Below are 20,250 nucleotides of genomic sequence, written 5' to 3'. Positions count from 1 at the left end.
TCTTTTTATAAATAAAGTCTTATGGGAACATAGCCTACCCATTTATTTACGTATTGTCTGGGGCTGCTTTTGTGCCACAATGACAGAGTTGAATCATTGCAAGAGACTGTATGGTGCACAAAGCCTAATATATTTACAATCCGGGTCTGTACAGAAACAGTTTTCTGACCTCTGTGCTACAATAAGCCAGGGAAATGAATAAAACTAACCAATAACAACCAGTATGTGATCTGGTCCCTGTGGATTACAATTTAACTGAGCACCTACTAGTGCCAGGCATACTGTGGATACTGGCTTAGGTTCATTTTTATTCCTCAGACAAGGATTTGTTGCACCCCTTTGACAGATAGGAAGACTAAGGCCCAGAGAAGCTAAATTAACTACCCATGGTCACAGAGTGGGAAGCCTCCTCCTTTTCACCATGCTGCCCAGCCTGGTCTGTTAGATGGAGGCAGGGACAAATTACATAAGGGGGGAAATCAAGGCTCAGGTCTGTAACAGCAGCTGTCTGAAGTCAGTGGGCCCCGGAGAGAAGGAAAACCAGTTGCCTTAGCTTCACGATGTTCCCACCATCCCTGAAGACAAAGGCTGTCTGCAGATTTGGTTACTAAAGACAAACAGCAGGTGACGTTCCTTTCTTTCTCCTTCCTTTCCCAGGACACCTAGCTGTTTGCAAGCGTCTGTCTCAGGCCATCTCTCTTGCTTCTTGAGAGACCAGACACACAAATTGCTGCTTTCCCTAGAGCTGGGGAGCCAAGCCCCAGGGGGCCGGCTGGCTTTACCTCCACTGTAAACATGAGGCTAAAAGCGGGAAGAAGCATGATATTGTGTCTCTGCTTAGGGAATGTTTGGAGAAACAGTTGGAATCCGAGTCCAGGAGCTCAGCCAGGTGAGGTCCCACCACTCGCATCTTTCAGTCGAGGCCACAGGCCAGGCTTTGTGAGATGGGCATTCAAGTCTCTGCTCAGCCCCTCCCCAACGTCATGCCCTTGGATCCTCTCGGAGTCTGGGTTTCCTCTTCTATAGGGATAATAATGGCACCAACTTCCCAGGGTGCTTGCGAGGATTAAATGTCAAGCCTCAGTTTCCCTGTGTGTGCCTCAAGTCAGAGGGCTGGACCACCAGCCTCTCAGATCCCTCCGAGGACACCCCAGGGCCTGCAAGCTCCAGGTCAGATGCGTGGGAAGGTACCACGTAGGCCCCACCCCACCCTCCATTCTGCACCCTAACATGCATTTTGTAGCAGCCACAACCCTAGGACTTTCCTATTTTAGCCTATTTTTGAGTTTGTGGCAGGGGATAGGGGAGCAGGGGCCGCGCCCTGCAATTTCTCTCCCTGAAGGGCCTGGAGAGCATTGGTACTGCCTGGGACTCACCCCCCGCGAATGTCCTCAGCCAGCAGCCTTCCCGGAATAGCAGCTGGGGTGGACCCCTAATTACGCTCATCCACAAATGAGAGGTTCTGCCAAGCTGATTGGCGGAAGGGACGAAGCTGTCAGAGGGCCCCACGGGGGACAGGGCGGCTTGTGGGAATGAGGGACTTTGGTGAGATGGGGCCAATGGACGGGAATGACCGAGGTTTCCCTGGCTGGGCCTGACCTGCCCATCTCAGCTGGGCAGCTGGGGAAGGAAGCCTAGCCCCGGAGCTCCGGGCATGCTGAGCAAGACCTCCAGCAGGAAGATGGTGAAACTGAGGCCCACCCAGAGGCGTGGGCTTATGGGGGGTCAACTGGGTTAGGTCTAGAACCAGGCCTGCTGGCTACAAGGCAGGGGACAGACCTGATGACCTTTCGTGCGACTGGCTTACCTCTCACCCTGCTGACGGGACAACAAATCCAGCAGCTAGACCAGGAGTGGGAAACTATGGCCCACAACCTGTTTTTCTAAATAAAGTTTTATTGGCACACAGCCATGCCCATTTGTTTATGTATTGCCTGTAGCTTCTTTGCTGCTGCAATGGCAGAGCTGAGCTGTGACAGAGAGAATGTGGCCTGAAAAGCCTACAATATTGACTGCCTGGCCCTTTGCAGAGAGAGTTTGCTGACCTCTGAGTTAGAGCACCAAGCAGACGCTGGCAGGAGGAATGGCCGGAAGACCCTGCAGAGTCTCATCGCTCTTCGGCCACCACCTGAGCCCAAGCCACATCGTCCCTCCCCTGGGCAATGGCAGTCACCTCCTCACTGGCCTTCCTACGTCCGCCTTCACCGTCACAGACATTCTCCACAGGCAGCCAGAGGGCACATCCTCCTCTGCTCGGAACCTTCCTGGGACTCCCATCTCAGCAGAGAACCAGCCAAAGTTCTCCTCACGTGCTCGTAATATTCCAGAAGATGTACTTCCTTCATTGTTGTTTCACACACACACACACACACACACACACACACACACACACCACGTATGCACACACATGCACGCACACACAGGCACACACAAGGCCGTGAGCTCCTGAGGGGGGACTTTTATCTGTCTTGTTCACTGCTCTGTCCCCAGAGCTGAGCACGGTGCCTGCACGCAAGACGGTACCCACTCAGCTCAGGAACAAAGACAGCAGGGAAGCGTGGAATCAGCCTAAGGGGGAGGGGACTGCTCCTTGAAGAAAAGCACGTCTGAGCTACTAAAAAGAGAGTGATGAAGAAGAGGAGCTATTTCAGCTGAGGTGGTCAGGGAGGCGTCTTTGGGGAGGCATGAACTGAGCAGAAACACTAAGTGAGGGGTTGATGCAGGTAGAGAGGGAAGGGCACCCCAGATGAGGGCCAGGCCGCTGACAAGTCCCTGAGGAGTGTTCCATGCATAGGAGAAAGGATCCTTGATGGGGTTAAAGGGATGGAAGGGTAGGAGACTTGGGGCTCCCTCAGGGCCAGTGAGGGAAGGCCCCGGAGCTCAGTGGCTGTGTGTGGCCTGGGAAGCCAGCCTGCCTGGGTTCAAATCCCAGCTGCTACTTGCCATGTGACCTTGAGCAAGTTTCTTAACTGTCTGGGCTTCTATCTACTCGTTATAAATGGGGATGATATTAATACCAACATCAAAGGATCTTTACAAGGATTAAACTAATTAACACATGGAGAGTGCGTAGAAAGAGTCCAGGCACACAGAGTACGAACTTCTGGTTTAATTTCAAGTGGTATCAGTGGGACCATTTTCTCCCTCCTTCTCCCCAGCTTCCTGCCGCACGATCATCTCAGGACCACCATCCACCTCTCCACCCTCTCAGGTGCACCCCACTGTGGGAAGAGACTCACCTGAGTGCTGAGGCCAGAAATAGGGGCATGCACATCCTGGAAAGGGCCCTGCCTTCCTCTGTTCCCACATTTCCCTCCTCTCCTCCCCATCAAAGCCTCTGGGTCAGGCGTGGGCCTTGCTGCCCACCCTGGGAGGCCATGTCCCATCCAGGAGGAAGAGCATAGAAAGCCCATGGATTTGATCTCAAATCCAGTCTTTTTCCATGTAAGCTTTACCAGCCATCTTGGTCCCCACTTGACACCGGAAATGATTCACAATCAGTGTGGAACAGGGGACGGGAAAAGAATAATTCGTGAGCTGCCCCAAATCCCATGGTCTACAGGCTGGCAGACTCCACATCTAACCTGGGTTCACCCATGGGCGTCGGGCGGCCTCCAGCCCACCATCTGCTCTCTCAGGGCCTCAGTATCCCCTCCCTGTGAAATGCACCAGGAACCAGAGTCCCTGCCAGCTCTTCTGTTCCAGAACAGACCCCCGGGAGGCTAGGGGAAGGGGTGGATTACCGTGGTGCATGAAGCCGTTGTTACACAGGCCCACGCCAAGCGCCACTGCCTCCTCCCGCGTCTGGCAATCACCCTGAAATGGAACAAGAAGGAGAGGGCGTTAGGTGGACTGGCACCGAGGGGGCTGGGTGAGGCTGGTGAAAAGCTCACCACCACTCCTAGCATGGAGGCTCCACAAGGGCAAGGATTTGTGTTTTGGTTACTGCAGAACCTTCCCAATCCCCAAACATGTTTCTGTTTGTTATTAATAAACCCCAAACACGAATATTGTATTTTATTGTATTTGCAATAAATAAATTGTGAATTGTGTGATAAATGTCACAAAGGACAAATGGAGATTTTTAAGTGGCAGACACTGTTGGTTGCCTAGCAACAACCCTTACCCGATTCTGCTAGTACTGCAACCCTCACTGCTGTAGATGGCAATGCATCTATCCGAAAAACCATAGGCCCAGCCTCCCTTGTAGCTAGAGGTAGCCAATGAGATAAAGCAGAAATCACTGGTAGGGAACTACCTGCTTTGTCCCTGGCCCTTCCCTTCTTTTCTCCTGCCTGGAGCAAAGATGTGATGGCCAGGGCTCCTGCAGTCATTCTAGGTCATAACGTGACCTAGAGGACAGAAACATGCTAAGGACGGCAGAGCAGAAAAAGTATGGTCCCAAAAGATCATGAGGCCACCCTAGGAGCTCTGGACCACCAACCTCTGGGATTCTCTCATACTACAGAAAAACAAACCCCTGATTTCTTTTAGACTCTGTAGTTGGATCTCTGATTAAAATCAAGTTCAGTTCCTAACTGACCTAGCTCGAGCCAATGAAACTTCTGGGGAAATCTACCAGGGGATTCTAGAAAACCCCTTCCTCCCTGATAAAAGGAGAAAGTAGCATGAGAGAGAGTAGTTCGTGGGGGTGTGGGGTTATCTCGTGATCAAGGTGGCAGACACTGCTGAGAATGACAGAGTAGAAGATGGACAGTTCTCGATATGTGGCATGACTGTTACGTGGCACGATTATCTGCTTAGGCCACTGTCTAGTTGGGTTTTCTGTCCCTGCAACTGAAAACACTTTTAACTGGTACAATTTAAATAAGGGGCTCTGACTCATCTCAGGGTGTCCCCAAGAAAGTGACACCCAACCCCAAACTGAAGAATGCACAGGCTTGGCCAGTGTGCTGGGCCCGCCTCTGGGGTCAATTCTGCCATGTGGAATGCCGTCTTGGTGGGACAGTGCCCCATCCAGGCCAGGATCCATGTGAGGCCAATGAGATGCCCCTTGCCCCACGCACATGACCCTGAGTGAGGAACCCAAGGACAGGGACGAGCTGGTGTTGAGTATGAGAGCAGGTGCCCCTCAGCTCCCGCTCCCGAGCAGATGGGAGTTTCCTGACGCCAGTGCTTTCTAAGGCCTGGCTCCTGGTCTCCCCCTGGCTCTGTGGGTGCTCCATAGACTTCCAATGTATCGTCGTCTCGTTTTTTCATTCCCTGCGTTAGCCAGCATCTGTTTCGGTTTCTTGCAACCCAAATAATCTCAGTACATCCAGGCAAAGTGTGTGAGTTGTGGGTGTGCATGAGGCGGGGGGTGTGGGAGCGGGCAGAGGGCTGACAGGCAGAGGAAACGACATGGACGAAGGTCCACAGGCAGGACGAAGCTTGGAGCACAAAGGCAGCACGGCCGGCAAGGCGAGGGTGAGTGAGGTCAGCTCCCTAAGGGCAGGAGTTTGATCTGCTGTGTTCCCTGCTGAATCCTAGGTGCTTAGAACAGGGCCTGGCATATAGTAGATGCTCAATAAATATTTGTTGATTGACTAAATATGTTGTCAGCAGGGGCCAACTCATGCAGGAGCTTGTAGCCAAGTCAATGAGCTTCAGCTACATTCAGACAACCTCTCATTTAAAGAACTCCCGACATGAGCAGTTCTGGAAGGCACTCGTCTGACACAGCCGGGCCAGAGGCCTTGACTCTCTGGGCCTCCACTAGCAGCAGAGGGGCCAGAGAGGGAATTTCCCAGCTCGAGCAGTGAATGCCAGAGGCTACAGGACTCAGCCGGCCAGGACTGGGGATCAGACACGGAGCAGAGAGCCTAGGGGAGCCACCGGCCTCGGTATTTTGCTGCACTGGCTGCCCGGGCTGACTTGAGGAAGACAAATCTCTCCCGCGGGACCCCAGGCCAGTAGCTGGAAGGCCAGTGGGCTCAGAGCCCTGCCGGGGGAGGCAGCCATCCATGAGAGCGGCAGCTGCCCCCAGCTGTGAGGGGCCAGCCAGGAGGCACAGCCGGGGCCCAGGTGGCAGGCAGGCCCAGTGTACAGCCTAGGAGGCCAGGCAGGCATCTGGAGCTGACCTGGCTTCCTGAGGCAGGGTTCCCAGCCCATTCCAGCCCATCTCTGCTCCCCTTCTCCCGAAAGGGCGCTGGGATGATCCACAGGGAGGCTCTTAAAGTTAGAACAGAGCAGGATTCTCGGGTTAACAGGGAAACATGCCACCACTTGAAAAGTAAACCCCCACCCCACATCCCACCAGCTGTGGGGAAACCACATGTCACCAAGTCACCACTTTCTCCCTTCCTGGAGGGAGACACGGGCACACACAGCCCCGGGCAATCTCACCAGCACACTTCCCTCATCTCTTCCACTTGCCCGCTCGCCCCCAACGCTAGGAGCTCCAGCCACACCCGCCTCCTGGCTGCTCCTTCCACACGTGACACGTGACCCTACCTCAGGGCCTTTGCACTTGCTCTTTCCTCCCCCTGGAATGCTCTGCTCTGGCTTTTCACATCTCAGTGCCGACGTCACCTCCTCCGAGTGGGCCTTTCCCCAACTCCCCTCAAGTGGCCCCTCACCCCGTAACACCACACATCCTCTCGACAAACACTCCTCCAGTTACTCTCTTTCAGCACCCTGCATGTTATCTGTGCTGCACCTGCCACAACCTGAAATGAACTCATCCCTTCAGGGCACTGCTCATGGGGAGAATTACCCCAACTGCTCCCTGTCCTTGAGTTCCTCCAAACAAATGGGGGGTAAGGTCTGTGCCCTGCTACAATGTCAGCTCCAGTGGGCAATGACGGTTCTTGTCCCATTTATCCCACCTCTCAGCCTGGAAACACAGAATGTAGAACTTGGTGTCTGATGGACAAATGGATGAATGAAAAACCCAATCTGGAAACTGATCCTGAACTCAACTCTATGTGCCTCGGTTTCCGTGTCTCTAAAATGAGGGGTGGGGAGAGGGGGGCCAAAACCGTGTCCACACCTCAGAGTCTTGAGAGGATTAATGACATGTTCCATGCAAGACTCTCGGCCCGACGGCTGGCATGCAGGGAGCATTTGCTAAATGTTAGTTATTCTCGCTCAGTGATTTCTCATGAGGAAGGAACCACCTCGGAATGAAGGCGGCAGAGGCAAGCAGGGTTGGGAGAGGGAGCACAGTGCGGGTGACTTACATAGCGCCTCAGAAGGCCCCTCTGCCTGTGAATTCTGACACCCTGTGACGATGCCCACAGATGCCCCTCACTCACCTACCACGTGCCAGGGGCTGCACACCCTCACTCAGTCTTGGTGGTCCACACAGAAGCAGTCCCTCTTTACTAACCCCATCTGACACATGAAGAAATTGAGGCACAGACGGGCTTGGCACTTGTCCAAGATTACATCGTGAAAATGCATTCCTTTCAGAGCCGGACCCTCCCCCCACCCCCATGTTACAGACAGAGAAACTGAGACTCCGAGAGGAGGAGTCAGTTGCACAGGTTGCCGCCAGGGCTCCTGTCCTGCCCATTTATTCTCTGTCTCCTCTGCCGCTGCCTCGAGCTGCCAGCCTGGCCTTTTGCCTGTTCCCACCCTGGCCCCTGACCCCCTGTGCTGAAAACCCTGCTACCATCAGCGCCTGCCATCTGCCTGACGGTAGGGGTCAGAGTGGTGGGCACTTGGGCACATTTCTGCCGAGCCAGCACAGGAGCTGCCAGATTTGTGCCCTGCTGCACCTGGCTCCCACCTGTCCCTGCTCTCTCCCGCCCCAGCCCACTGACCCCCTGCCCTCCATTTGATGGCCGCAGCCGGGGCGTCCTGTAATCCAGGCAGCACAGATCAAAAGCCATCCAACAGAGAGTGAGGAGAGCGAACTCTGGATTCCCCGGGTTCAAAACCCCACGTGGCCTGTGGCTGTGGCAGTTCCTTAACCTCTCCGAGGTTCTTCATTTCTGCATTTGCATTTCTCATTTCCAGATCTGCCCTTAATTTTCTAAGGCCTCTGCCACCCGAGGGGTGGTCCCTGTTGACTCCACAGTATCAGCTATCATTAATACAGAGAGTTACTGTAACTGTTATTATTGACAACCAAGCATCATAACAGCCCCCACACACACATTCTTATAGGAGTACCCCATTTCTGTGTGTCCTGAGGCAAGTTACATAACCTGAGCCTCAAGTTTCCTCATCAGTAAAATGGGGATAATAACTGTTTTCATCAGGTTGTTCTCGGGATTAAATGAGATAATACACAGAGGAGATCAGAGCTGATACCGAGCATAGCCTGTCTGTCTGTCGAAGGGCTAATACCCAACCTTATCCTCAGAGATAAAAGAACTCTGATTTGTCCAAGTAGTGGGTAGGGAGCCCCTCCCCAAGCCTCCAAGGATGAATTCCAAGTAATTTTAAGCCACTCTCAACAATCCCTCTCCTCTTCCCTAGGGCATGGTCTAATGGTGCATGTGGGACCCATTTGGCCCAGGAGACCTAAGGGGAAGACCATTAGGGAGGGGAGGGGGTTGAGGGAAGTTTCCTCCCCCAGTAAAAATAATGAGAACACTCTCTCCAACTGCCCTTGCTGCCTGCCTTTGGCTCTAGGTCAACATCAATGTGACCGACGCCTGGAGCTACAGCAGCCATCTTATGACTGTGAGGCAACCGGCAAAAAGATGGCAGAACAAAAAGATGGAAAGAGCCTGGGTGTAAATGGCATTGTTGAGTTCTAGGACCATGAACGCTGGATACCTAGTTGTGTGAGAGAAAAATGTCTTAGTCGTAAAACTTAGGTTTCCTATTATACAAGAGAAAAAAATTTTTACTGTGTAAGTCCGGTTTCCTATCATGTGCAGCTAAAAGCATTTCTCGTTGTTCCAGGGGGTTTCAATCAACATTTTGTTTCAAGGAGCAGAATGGCCTAAAAGTTAGAAAGGAAGATATGGTCAAAGCGAAAGAATCCTCCTGAACTATAGAATTGTTTTCTTCTTGCCTTTCCCGCTAAGGTACAAGGTGGGGAAGACGAGCTATAACCAGCCTTCAAGGTCACGTCCACATCCCCAACCTCTCCCCATAGAGACACCCACATGCACACCCGCCTCCCCCTTTTCCTGACCCAGAGCCGGATGCCAGCTGTCTTTCGGTCAGTCTCTTGGAAGTCATCCTCCTGCGTCAGCTCCAATTAGCTTCCCTATGTCCGCAGACCAGGCCAAGCCATGGGAGGTCTGCTGAAGTAGACAGACACATTTCGTGGTCAGCTGCATCCTTCACTCCGCCATTCTCCCCCTGCCTCCACTCGCAACAGGATGCTGGGGGCGGGGGGTAGGGGCAGGGAGAGAGTATCCTCAGGACCAACTGACCGTGGCTCAGGCTACTCCAGGAGGCCTTCCGCCAGGACCACAGCTTCTCTGACAGCACTAGCCATGAGCAGGCCCCCGCCATGCCCAACACCAATCAGTGAAGAGACACCAGCTCTGGCGGTTGCTGTGGCTGGTTCCTTCTCCTTTGCGGGAGTGCTCCCAGGCACAGCCCTGAGCCTCCCGAGCTCAGCCAAAGACCTCAGAGTCATTCTAGACTCCTCTCTGTCTCATCTCCCACACCTCATCCACCCATTGGCTAACTCTGTTAGGTCTACCTTCGAAAACATCCAGAATGTGACACTTCCCCACCGTCCCTGCAGCCACCCAGTTCTCAGGCACCGTGCACCCCTGCCTGGAGTTCTGAGGTTGCCTCCTCCCTGGCCTCCTACTGCCAGCCTTGTCCCGCCATAGCCTGTGCTCCATAGACAGTCAGACAAATCTGATCCGACCAAGATCAGATGCCGTCCCCCTGTGCTCAGAGCCTGCAGTGGCCGGAGCCCTCCAGTGGCCCACAAGGCCCCATGTGACTGGCCACCCACTAGCTTCCCATCACCCCTCCGTCTTTCTCACACCACTCCAACCCCACTGGCCTCTTTGATGTCCTCGGACACATCAAGCCCACCCCACACTGAGCCTCTGATTTCTGTCCCCTCAGAGGCTGCTCCATCCCCTGGAGTCCCCCAGCTCACTCACCTCCTCCCTCAAGTCTCTGTTCAAATGCCCCTGCACACTATGGCCTCCTCGGAGCCCCCGTAAAGACTGCATCACCATACCCGTTCGAAGGGTACATCCCCCAAAGCTCCCACACACTCTGTCCCCACCACCATGCTGGCACCCACCGCCAGCTAACATATTATATACTTTACTTCTTTTTTTTTTTCTGTTCATAGTGTTTCCCTGACCCCTCACCAGAATTTAAGATCAATGAGGGCAGGAACTTTGTCTTGTTTACTGCCGTGTCCCCAGAACCTAAAACAGTGCCTGGTACAAAGTCAGTGCTCAAAGAAAAACAGGGGTGAGGCTAATGAGCCCTTTGTCAAATTTCTCTACACGCTCTTCTAACCTCTCTTTTCAAACACCATCCAAAAGGTGACGAGGAATGGAATATCTGCAGTGGCCACATCACCTGAGCGCCAGGCCTGCAAAGCCTGCCCTGCCTCCACCCATCTACTGGGAAGTCCAGGGGGCACCCAAAGGCAGAGGCTTCCGCACCCAAGGCACCAGCATTTCCTCCCCCATCTGCCCATCACTGTAAATGGTACTGCCGGCGACCCGTCGCACCCCAAACCCCAGGACTCGTCCTTGTTTCCCACCCCACAGCAATACATCCTGTGCCTTGCATCTCCAAACAGTTCTCAGAGCCACCGACTTCTTGCCACCTTGGTGACCCACCCCACCCCCCAGCTCATGCTTGCGATTGAGCACTTAGGACAAAGGCACATCAACTTTAAAGCCAGCAGGCAACCGTGGGCACCAATGGAGCTCAGGAAACACGGCCAAACACGGAAAGGTCGGAGGTGGTGAGAAGCACCACTGCACAGAGTCCTGAGCCCAGGCATGTCTGGGCTTTGACTCAAAAACCTAAACCACAAAAAAAAACACCATGTGTGCCCCTCCTGTCTCAGTAGCACATTCAGAAGGCAGGACTGTGCAGATCGTGCCTTCCCAACACCCAGCGGTTTGTTTCCTGCTCTTACTGTTCCTGCACCCCCAAGTCCCTCCACGATTTCTTCAGCCTTCCGTACTGCCTGGAATTCTGAGCCACCTTCACTCCCTTGAGAAGGAGATGAGGAATTATAAGACTAGCTACATTTACTGAGCAATTACGCTGTACCAGGTACCCTTCTAAGAACTTTAAATGATTCACTCATTGAATCCTCAAAATAATCAAAAGGGGAAGGTACTGTTTTTAGCTTCATTTTACAGGTGTGGAAACTGAGGCACAGAGGTTAAGCAGCTTGTCCAAGATCACTCAGCTAGGAAATGGCAGAGCTAGGATTTGAACCCAGGTCTGTAAGTAAAGCACATGCTCTGGGCTGGTTTCGTGAGCTCCTAAAGAGCGGGTGGTGTAGCACAGTGGTTAGATGCTCTGTGCTTCTCAGAGCGTCTGAGCGCTTTGCCCCAAGTGGCGAATCCCAGACATGTGCAAATCTGAATTCAAATCCAGCGTCGTTTCAAGACCTCCCAGGACTTAAGGTCCCACATCATAGCAAACAGATTAAAATGTACCCACATCCTACATTAAACATGCTCTTTTGGCTTGAAAACATTATTTTTCAAGAATTTTTTCTGAACTTGCTTTTGAAGTTATTTGACGCCAAGAAACAATTATTTTACAGATTTGTTGTGATTTCCAGGCAATTGTCAGGAATTTGTGCGACATGAGAAAAATCCAGCCAGCAAATGGCTTTCGAGTGGAATGAGGTTTTGATGAACGCTGAATTTAACAATGAATGAGGCTGACATAAAGCTGTAAATGTTTAAACATTTATCCACTTTGATTTTGCAGTTGTCTCCTCCTTTTTGGAGCCAATACATTCTTTTTACAGCCTGCAAATGAACATTCTTGCGGGCTCCCTGAAAAGTTTGCAGAACTGAAGCACAAGTGGGTAAGAGGCCCGGCCAAGTCCCAGCTTTGCTACTACAAGGCTGTGTCCCCTGGAACCAGGCCTTCAGCTTCTCTGGGCCCCAGTTCCCCCATCTGTAAACAGGCTGGAGGACTCAACAAGGTAATGTACAAAAACCAGCCGGCACGGGGCCCAGAGTAAACACCCTGTGAATGGGAGCCATGAAGGACAAGAGGCAGGCAGGTAGGAGTGTCCACGACACCTCGATAGAACAAACTCCTTTGGGACGTTGCAGCAAAACTGACATAGAGATTTTCCAAGCCTCTGCCCAGCCTCTGACCACTGGGACCTTACGTGAAAGGAGTAACTCGGCAAGCTCCACGTGGAGGCTGCAGTGTGGTGCCAGGATGAGGCCGGCTTGTCCCAGTTTGCCCAGGACTGTCCCAGTTTTAAAATGGAAAGCCTCAAGGTGGCGGCAACCCAAGTGTCCACTGACTAAGAATTGGTAACACGTGGTCTAGCCGTACGATGGAATATTATTCAGTCTTAAAGAAGAAGGAAATGCTGACACATGCTACAACACAGATGAACCTGGACTGGAGGGCATTGTGCTGAATGAAATTAGCCCGGCACAGAAAGACAAATGCTGTATGATTCCCCTTAGATAGGGTCCCTAGAGCAGTCAAATTCACAGAGAGAAAGTAAAATGGTGATTGCCAGGGGCTGGGGTAGGGAGAAATGGGGAGTGAGTGTTTAATGGGTGCGGAGCGTCAGTTCTGCCAGATGGAGAGAGCTGTGGAGGGGACGGTGGTGATGGTTGCACACAATGTGAATGCACTTCATGCCACTTGAACTCCACATGTGAAAATGGTCAAGACAGTAAGTGCTGCGTGTATTTTACTACAAGTAAAAAACAATTAAAAAATTAACAAACGAAAAAACCTCAAAGGCCCACCTCCCTCCCAGGCAGCCCCCAGTCCTGGCCAGAGCAAGATGGCTGGTCTCGTGCATTTGCAGGGAGTTCTCACCTGAGCCAGCAGCCAGTCCACCAGCTTGCTCCCAGGCAGCACCGACTTATAGGTCTTCAGGTGGTAATCGCGGTCTCTGCAGGAGGAAGAGAAAGCACACCGGAGGCAGACCGTGAGCCGGCTGCGGAGAAGGGAGGTGGGAGCAGTCCCAATGTCCCTGCTCGAAGTGCTCAGGATCCAAGGGTTTCCGGGCTCTCTAGGCCTGGGGCGCGGGAGCACTGGGCAGGGCATCCTGGCCCAGATTCCACACCTCACTCTCCGTGTGACCTGGGGCACATCTGTCCCAATCCAGGGCCCCCTTCTCACCCCCAGAGTGAGGGGGCAGGAGCAGATGGCACTAAGGCTCCTCTCTCCAGCCCAGGGGTTCTCAAGCAGGGGCGAATCTGCCCCCCAAAGAACACTCGGCTGTGTCTGGAGACATTTCTGGCTTCTGTGACCTGGCGGGGGGGCGGCGGTACTTCCTGGCATCTAGCAGGTAGAGCAGGGAGGCCACTAAGCATTCCCAAATGCCCAGAACGGCTCTCAAACGAAGAATTATCCAGCTCCAAATGTCAGTAGCACGGTGGCTACGGAAAGCTGGTGGAGCAGTGAGAAAAACGCTCAATTCATTCTTTCCCTTTTCAGTTGTTTTGTTGTTGATATTCGTGTGTTCAAAGGCAACAAACTATTCCAATGTGGAAGCACCTGGGGGTGGGGGGCGGGGAGTCAGGACTGCGCAAGGGGCAGGGGCCTGCGATATTCCTGGCTGCCTCTGAGGTAAATGCTCTGACCTCTGTGGCCTCTCAGTCTTGATACCAAGGGTTACGTTGGCCTTACAGGCAAATTGCAGTAATTTCTCAGCCTTTGAAGCTGACAAAAATGAGTTTATGTGGCCAGCCCACACAGAGGCCGATAAGGTCCAGTTGGGGAGTTTTCCCAGGGCTTTTAGGAGCTGGGGAGCCCTGCAGGTGATGGAGGGGCCCTTCTGGGAAGGGACTGAGGAGGCAGAGGCAGGGCGGGAGAGGAACTTGGCTCCCAGGGCCGGACCTCCAACAAGACCCGCAAATGCCGGGAAAGGCCCTTCCTCTCAGCTCCTCTGAGAGGTGATTGATGGGTCAGGATGGGGAACAGAGGAATCTGCAGCTGGGTGAGAATCGAGTCACCGTCGCTGTCCCTTCATCCACAGCCATAAGCTTCATGGTAAGGGGAACAACCAATCGCTGGCGTGTATACAGCACTCACTACATGTCATGTGCCATTCAGACTGAATCGTCATGTCCAAGAGGTGTGAGCTTATGCTCATTTCCCGGATGCAGAAACAGGCACAGAGGTTCATTACCATTTAGCATTCACTCATCAAACATTCACCGAGTGCTCTTTTGCCTTAGGCCTGTACTCTCCAATATGTGGCCATTTTTTAATCAATTAAGTCAAACTTAAATCACATTCCTCAGTCTCAAGGGTTGGAGAGCCACGTGTGACCAAGACTACTGTACTGGACACACAGATACAGAGCACTTCTACCAGGGCTGAAAGTTCCACTGGGCAGCGCTGGTCTACGTGCCGCTCCAGGGCCTGGAGACACAGCAGTGAGCAAATTCCACACCCTTGGTGAGACTGCAATTCAGTGGGAAAGAAAGACGATAGACAGAAAAACATAAATATACAACACGTCAACTACTGACAAGTTTCAGGAAGAAAACCAAAGTGTAGTAAGGAGGATAGTGCATACCAGATGGTGACACTTTAGAAAAACGGTCAGGGAAGGCCCCTCTGGTTTGGAGACATTTGAAGAAAGGAAGCCAACACGCAGGTATGTAAGGGAAGAGCTCCCCGGGCAGAGGGAACAGCAAGTGCAAAGGCCCCACTCCATAGAAAAAACAGTTGAGGCACCAGGAGGGTAAGGAACTGCCCACGGTCACACAGCTGGTACCTTGCAGGCTGAGATTCAAACTCAGCCTGTCTGGCTCCAGAACCGATACCTCTCACCACCACGCTGCAGTGTGTCCCCAAAATCAATTCACATAGACCTAATAACCAACCTACAGGGTAGGTGCGATTATTAGCCCCATCTGATGGAGAAGGAGACTGGGGATCAAAGAAGTGACGTTCCCAACCCAAGGCCACAGAGCTAAGAAGGGGCAGAGGTGAAACTGAAGCTTGGAGAGAGTAACTTACTTGATCACAGGGGTGTAGAGGCTGTGAAGACGGCAGTAAAGCCTCACACCCTGAAAGAGAAAAAGGGGGAGTCTGGGATCAGGCCACATCCTTCAGGGGCCTCCAAATCCAGGCTGCTGGGCGAGGCGGCTCCCAGGACTGAACAGGTGAGTGGGGGAGAGAGGGAGGGGAGACTGGTGGGGGCAGCGGAGGAGAGCAGGACACTGGGACACAGGCCTGCTCTGCAGTGACTGAGGGGTCAGGGTCATGGAGTCAAGGTCGGGGAGTCCCTACCTTGGACATGATGTCCTCCAGCTCACTCCGGGCCTTGTAGGTGCCATCGTCGTAGCGGAAGCGGTACATCACCTGCTCATTCTTGAACTGGTGCTTGTCAGAGACTGGAGGGACCCAAGTGGGCAGTGAAACTGGGCCTGTCCCCTCAGACCCCCGACCCACGCCCACCATCATCACCCTTCACTCGGCCAGGCTCTGTGCCAAGTGCAGTTTCACCGACCCCCTGCCCGTGCTATGTGCAGAGCCCTCCTGAGACCTGCAGCGTGGGGCGGGAGCTTCTGCAGGTCTCCGGAGAGGTCCACACGTGCCCCTGATCCAGCCTGTGTGGGGACCCATCTGGCCTGGCACCTGCTTGGAGCTAGATCCCCAAAGCACGTGTTGGGACCGAGTGTGCTGGGGCTGAGACCACACTGTGGGGGTTTATGGAGCCATCTCTACACAACGGCCTTGAACTGCCCTTGGGGTTTCTTTCCCTCACTCCCCACTTTGCATCCATTAGGAAATCCCGTAGGCTCTTCCTTCAAAACATTAAGAATCTGACTCTACACTCCCACCCTGTTCCGAGCCACCTTCATCTCCCGCCTGGACTATCACAGTTGCCTCCTCGCTGGGCGCCCCACTGGCACTGTTGGCACAACAGTACACCCTCCACACAGCGGCCAAAGGGATCCTGTTCAAGTCTAAGTTTAGGCAGGTCTTTCTTTCACTCGGAGCTCAGCAGTGGCTTCACATCTCACTTAAGAGTAAAGCCAAGGACCCTACGATCCCCTGTAAGGTCCCGGACCTCATCCCCTAAACACTCCCCCTTGGCCCCAGGCCCTCTGACTTCATTTCCTAACACTCCCCCTGTAGGCTCCACGGCAGCCATACTGGTCTCCTTGTTATTCCAGAACAAACCACCTATATTGCTGTCCTGGGGACTTTGCACTGGTTGTACTCTCTGCCTGGAACCCCAATGCCCACCTGGCTCCCTCCCTCTCTCAGGTCTCTGTCTCACTGTCACCTTCTCAGTGAGGACTTCCTAACTCCCCTGTTCAAAATTGAACCCCACTCCCTGTTTTCTCTCCTTCCCAAGGACTTACCGCCACCTATATGCACCTATTTTACTTATCTGGCTTATTGTCTTCTCCCCACAACTAGAAGGTTTGGCCCTATAAGGACAAGTTTCCATCTGTCCCATTCTCCACTGCATGGTCAGTGCCTGGCACATAACAGGCACTCAGCAAACTCAAATGGTTCTTGCCTTTTCTGAAGGAACAGATAGAAAATTCTATTCCCCTGCCCCTGTCTTTCTCAGGGGTTTCCACTCTGCTGGTGCCCCAGCTGAGGGCTGGGTTTTCCAGCCCTGTGAGCAGTTTTTAACACTCGCATCCATGTTCCTGGGCTGCATAGAAGTGTAGAAACAGCCTGTGAGTTCGTGGAAGCACAGCACTGTTGGGGTCTGGCCTGTGCCTACCCTTGGTCCACCTGGCCCGCCCCACTCACCATGGTGGATAATACCATTCTCCAACAAGGCTTGGCCCAAGTTGACTCCTTCTTCAGTCTTGCTGATTTCACCAATTTCCAGAAGCCAGGAAACAAACTCACTGCCAGGAACAGAAGATGCAGTTGAGACGGCTTGCCCAGTTCTGGGGCTCCAGGGACCAGCACTAAGCTGGCCTGACCCCACCCACTCCCAGAAATGACAGCTACAACGTCCCACAGAGAAGCAAAGCTCAGGGGCCCACAGCCCTGGCGGCTCTGCTGAGGCCTCATGCTTCTCTCCAGGACCAATGACAGAGAGGTGAATGGGACCAGACCCCAGGCCCTGCCTCAGGCTCGACAGATGGACGGATGGACACATGGACACATGGACGGATGGAGAGATGGGAGAGAGGATGGGGAGACGGCCAGATGGACACATGGGTGGGTAGGTAAATGAATGGAAAGTGAATGGATGAAAGGATAACTTGACAGACGAATGATCGGTGGCTGGAAAGACTTGTGAGCAGGTAGGTGGAGGAGAACATGAGTGGACTGCTTGATACGTGGAAAGATAACTGGGCGGATGGGTGGGGGAATGGATGTTGGATGGCTGGGTGGATGAACAGAAGGAATGAAGAAACAAACAAGCAGGATGAAATATGGGCCCAGAAAGATAATTGTAGAGTCAGGAGAGTTAATAACGATCAAACCACGTCAGTCTTCTACTTAAAACCCTCCGCTGGGCTTCCCCATTGTTCTCAGGATAAAAGCCAAACTCTGCTCACATGAGGACAAGGCCCTCCAGGAACTGACACATCCTAATCGATCTCACCTCCTATGTCTTTCACTTACTATGCTTTAGCCACACCCACCATCTTCCGCTTCTTAAAAAAATGCCAGGGCCGGCCCGGTGGCTCAGGTGGCTAGAGCTCTATGCTCCTAACTCCAAAGGCTGCCGGTTCGATTCCTACATGGGCCAGTGGGCTCTCAACCACAAGGTTACCAGTTCAATTCCTTGAGTCCCGCAAGGGATGGTGGGCTCTGCCCCCTGCAACTAAGATTGAACATGGCACCTTGAGCTGAGCTGCCTCCCAGATGGCTCAGTTGGTTGAACGCAGGCTCTCAACCACAAGGTTGCCAGTTCGATTCCTCGATTCCCACAAGGGATGGTGGGCAGCGCCCCCTGCAACTAAGATTGAACATGGCACCTTGAGCTGAGCTGCCGCTGAGCTCCCAGATGGCTCAGTTGGTTGGAGCACAAGGTTGCAGGTTCAATTCCTCGAGTCCCGCAAGGAATGGTGGGCTGCGCCCCCTGCAACTAACAACGGCAACTGGACCTGGAGCTGAGCTGTGCCCTCCACAACTAAGATTGAAAGGACAACAACTTGACTTGGAAAAAACGTCCTGGAAGTACACACTGTTCCCCAATAAAGTCCTGTTCCCCTTCCCCAATAAAATCTTAAAAAAAAAAAAAATGCCAGACTCCTGCCTTTGCACTTGCTGTTCCCTCTGCTGGAAACACACTTCCCCAGTTCTTCAGGTTGCCCTTCTTTTTCATCCTTCAAGTCTCAGCTCAAATGTCACCTCCTCAGAGACGCCTTCCCTGACCACCTCCTCAAAAGTAGTTCCGTGTCCCCACACACAACCCAGCACATCTTTTGAATACTTATAACTGTCTAAAGTTGTACTGTTTGCAGATTTACTTATGTGTTTATCGACCTGAATGGAATCTCCACGCTGACAGGGATTTTTGTCTGTCATATTCATGGCTCCCTCGAAGCACCTAGAAGAGGGTCTAAATTCGCACAGGAAGGCTCAATAATCATTTACTGGACAAAAGAAGGAAAGAACCATCGAACAAGAAGGAATGTTCTGGGATCAGGAGGAAGGTCTCAGGGAGAAAGCAGTGCTCACAGGCCAGGGGAAAGCAGGCAAATCCAACGTGACGACCTAGTGGGGTAGAGGTTCAGCCAGACCCCAAGTCCTGGCTCTTGGGGGCACACTCTGGCCCAGTGCAGAGCTCAGCCCACTGGAAGTCAGAAGGAAAAGGGAGAGTCAGGAACCGGAATGCTTCTGCCAAGCAATCTGTGTTCAATGAAAGCAAATGGCAGCTGGCCAGAGCACAGAGCTCCCCTGCTTATCGAAACCAGCTGTCCCGCCTCCGATTACAGGGCCAGAGGGGGGCAGGGCTATTTTTAGCTGCCCAGTGTGTGCTGAGCAGAGACCTGCCTCTGTGTAGGTAGTGGTCTCTGCTAACGCATTCAGAGAGCCCTGGGTACAGGCCCAGCGGGAGCGTAAAAGAAATGGATTTATTTTCTGGAGCGGGACCCCAGGTGGGGAAGAGATTATTTGGGGTCCTGCCCACCCCCAGTTCCATTCTTTAAGTCCCAAAAAATCAGAGTCGGGGAGGAAGTTTCCAGCAGCTGAGAAAGGTGAACAGATGTTGAATGCCCACTCTCAGAAGCTGGAGACTCAGCATCCGGCTGCCCACCCACTGTCCCAATGGGGGCCGCCTCTGGCACTGACCCGCAGCCCTATGGCAGGAAGGGGGTCAGGAAGTGTCCCCATGGCAGCTGTTAGGGCATAAAACAGCCTAGAGGACAGCAGCTGTGATCCGTGTTTCTGCCCTGAGCTGAGTCTTGCCCCTTTGAGAGGATCCAGGAGGGTTCACAGCTGGCTGGGCAAATTCAGGCAAGCCGCTGTCCTTCTCTGGTCCTCAACAAGGTCCATCTGGCAAGTGGTTCACTCAGGGGCCTTCTGGATTTAACAGGTAGACTGTCTAATCGTAAAATCTTAAGCGTGATCCAGCATGCAAAACCAGATAAAATTCATCTCTGAAGACGGCAGCCCCTCCTTAGTGTGGCCGACTGTGGCCACGTGGGAAGACAAGACATCTTATAGCTTTTCAAGAGAAAGCCGGAAATCCCGCATTTCCTGTGAAATCTCCCAACTGTTAAATGTTAATATTGAGTCCAAACTTTTCTGAAAGCACCATGTGACCCACGGAAAATACATCTGCAAACTGCGTTAGGTCCGTGGGGCACCGTTTGCCACCACTGGGGTGCAGGGAAGGGTGTTCTAGGCAGGGAGATCAGCATACACACAGGCCTTAAGGTTAGAAAACCAGCGATCTGGTGGTTGCTGGGGGCTGCAAAGAGCAGCAAGATCCAGGCTTCCAAAAGGATGTAACTTGGAGCGGTGATCTGGGGACACAGAAAGAAGGTCAGCCTCATTTGGTGGAGAGTTTGAGATTCAGGGAATGGGGGACTTGAGAGTTAGCATGGGTCCAGTTTTCATCCCTCCTTCCTTCCTGGCCCTCAGAATTATTCACCCAGGAAACATGTATTTAGCCTACCATGTGTCAAACCCAATGCTGGCGACGGGGGATAGACAGGTATGTCTTTGCAGTCTTCCTAGGAAGGT

The 20,250-nt window shown here is 52.9% G+C and overlaps 1 protein-coding gene across 1 annotated transcript in view; it reads right to left on the bottom strand.

Moving 5' to 3' along the window:
- The window catches only part of PREX1 (phosphatidylinositol-3,4,5-trisphosphate dependent Rac exchange factor 1), a 178,016-nt gene that overhangs the window by 33,885 nt on the left and 123,881 nt on the right, over positions 1–20,250 (bottom strand). Inside the window, exons 11-15 of the mRNA XM_033094653.1 lie at positions 16,849–16,949; positions 15,364–15,467; positions 15,091–15,140; positions 12,934–13,009; positions 3,744–3,816 (exon numbers count right to left, since the gene is read on the bottom strand). Coding sequence (XP_032950544.1) covers positions 3,744–3,816; positions 12,934–13,009; positions 15,091–15,140; positions 15,364–15,467; positions 16,849–16,949 — 404 coding nt within the window. The remainder of the gene's footprint in view (positions 1–3,743; positions 3,817–12,933; positions 13,010–15,090; positions 15,141–15,363; positions 15,468–16,848; positions 16,950–20,250) is intronic.

This window comes from Rhinolophus ferrumequinum, chromosome 23 (assembly GCF_004115265.2).
Source record: "Rhinolophus ferrumequinum isolate MPI-CBG mRhiFer1 chromosome 23, mRhiFer1_v1.p, whole genome shotgun sequence".
Taxonomy (NCBI): Eukaryota; Metazoa; Chordata; class Mammalia; order Chiroptera; family Rhinolophidae; genus Rhinolophus; species Rhinolophus ferrumequinum.
Note: the sequence above shows the minus strand (reverse complement) of the source record. Positions and strands in the feature narration are given on the sequence as shown.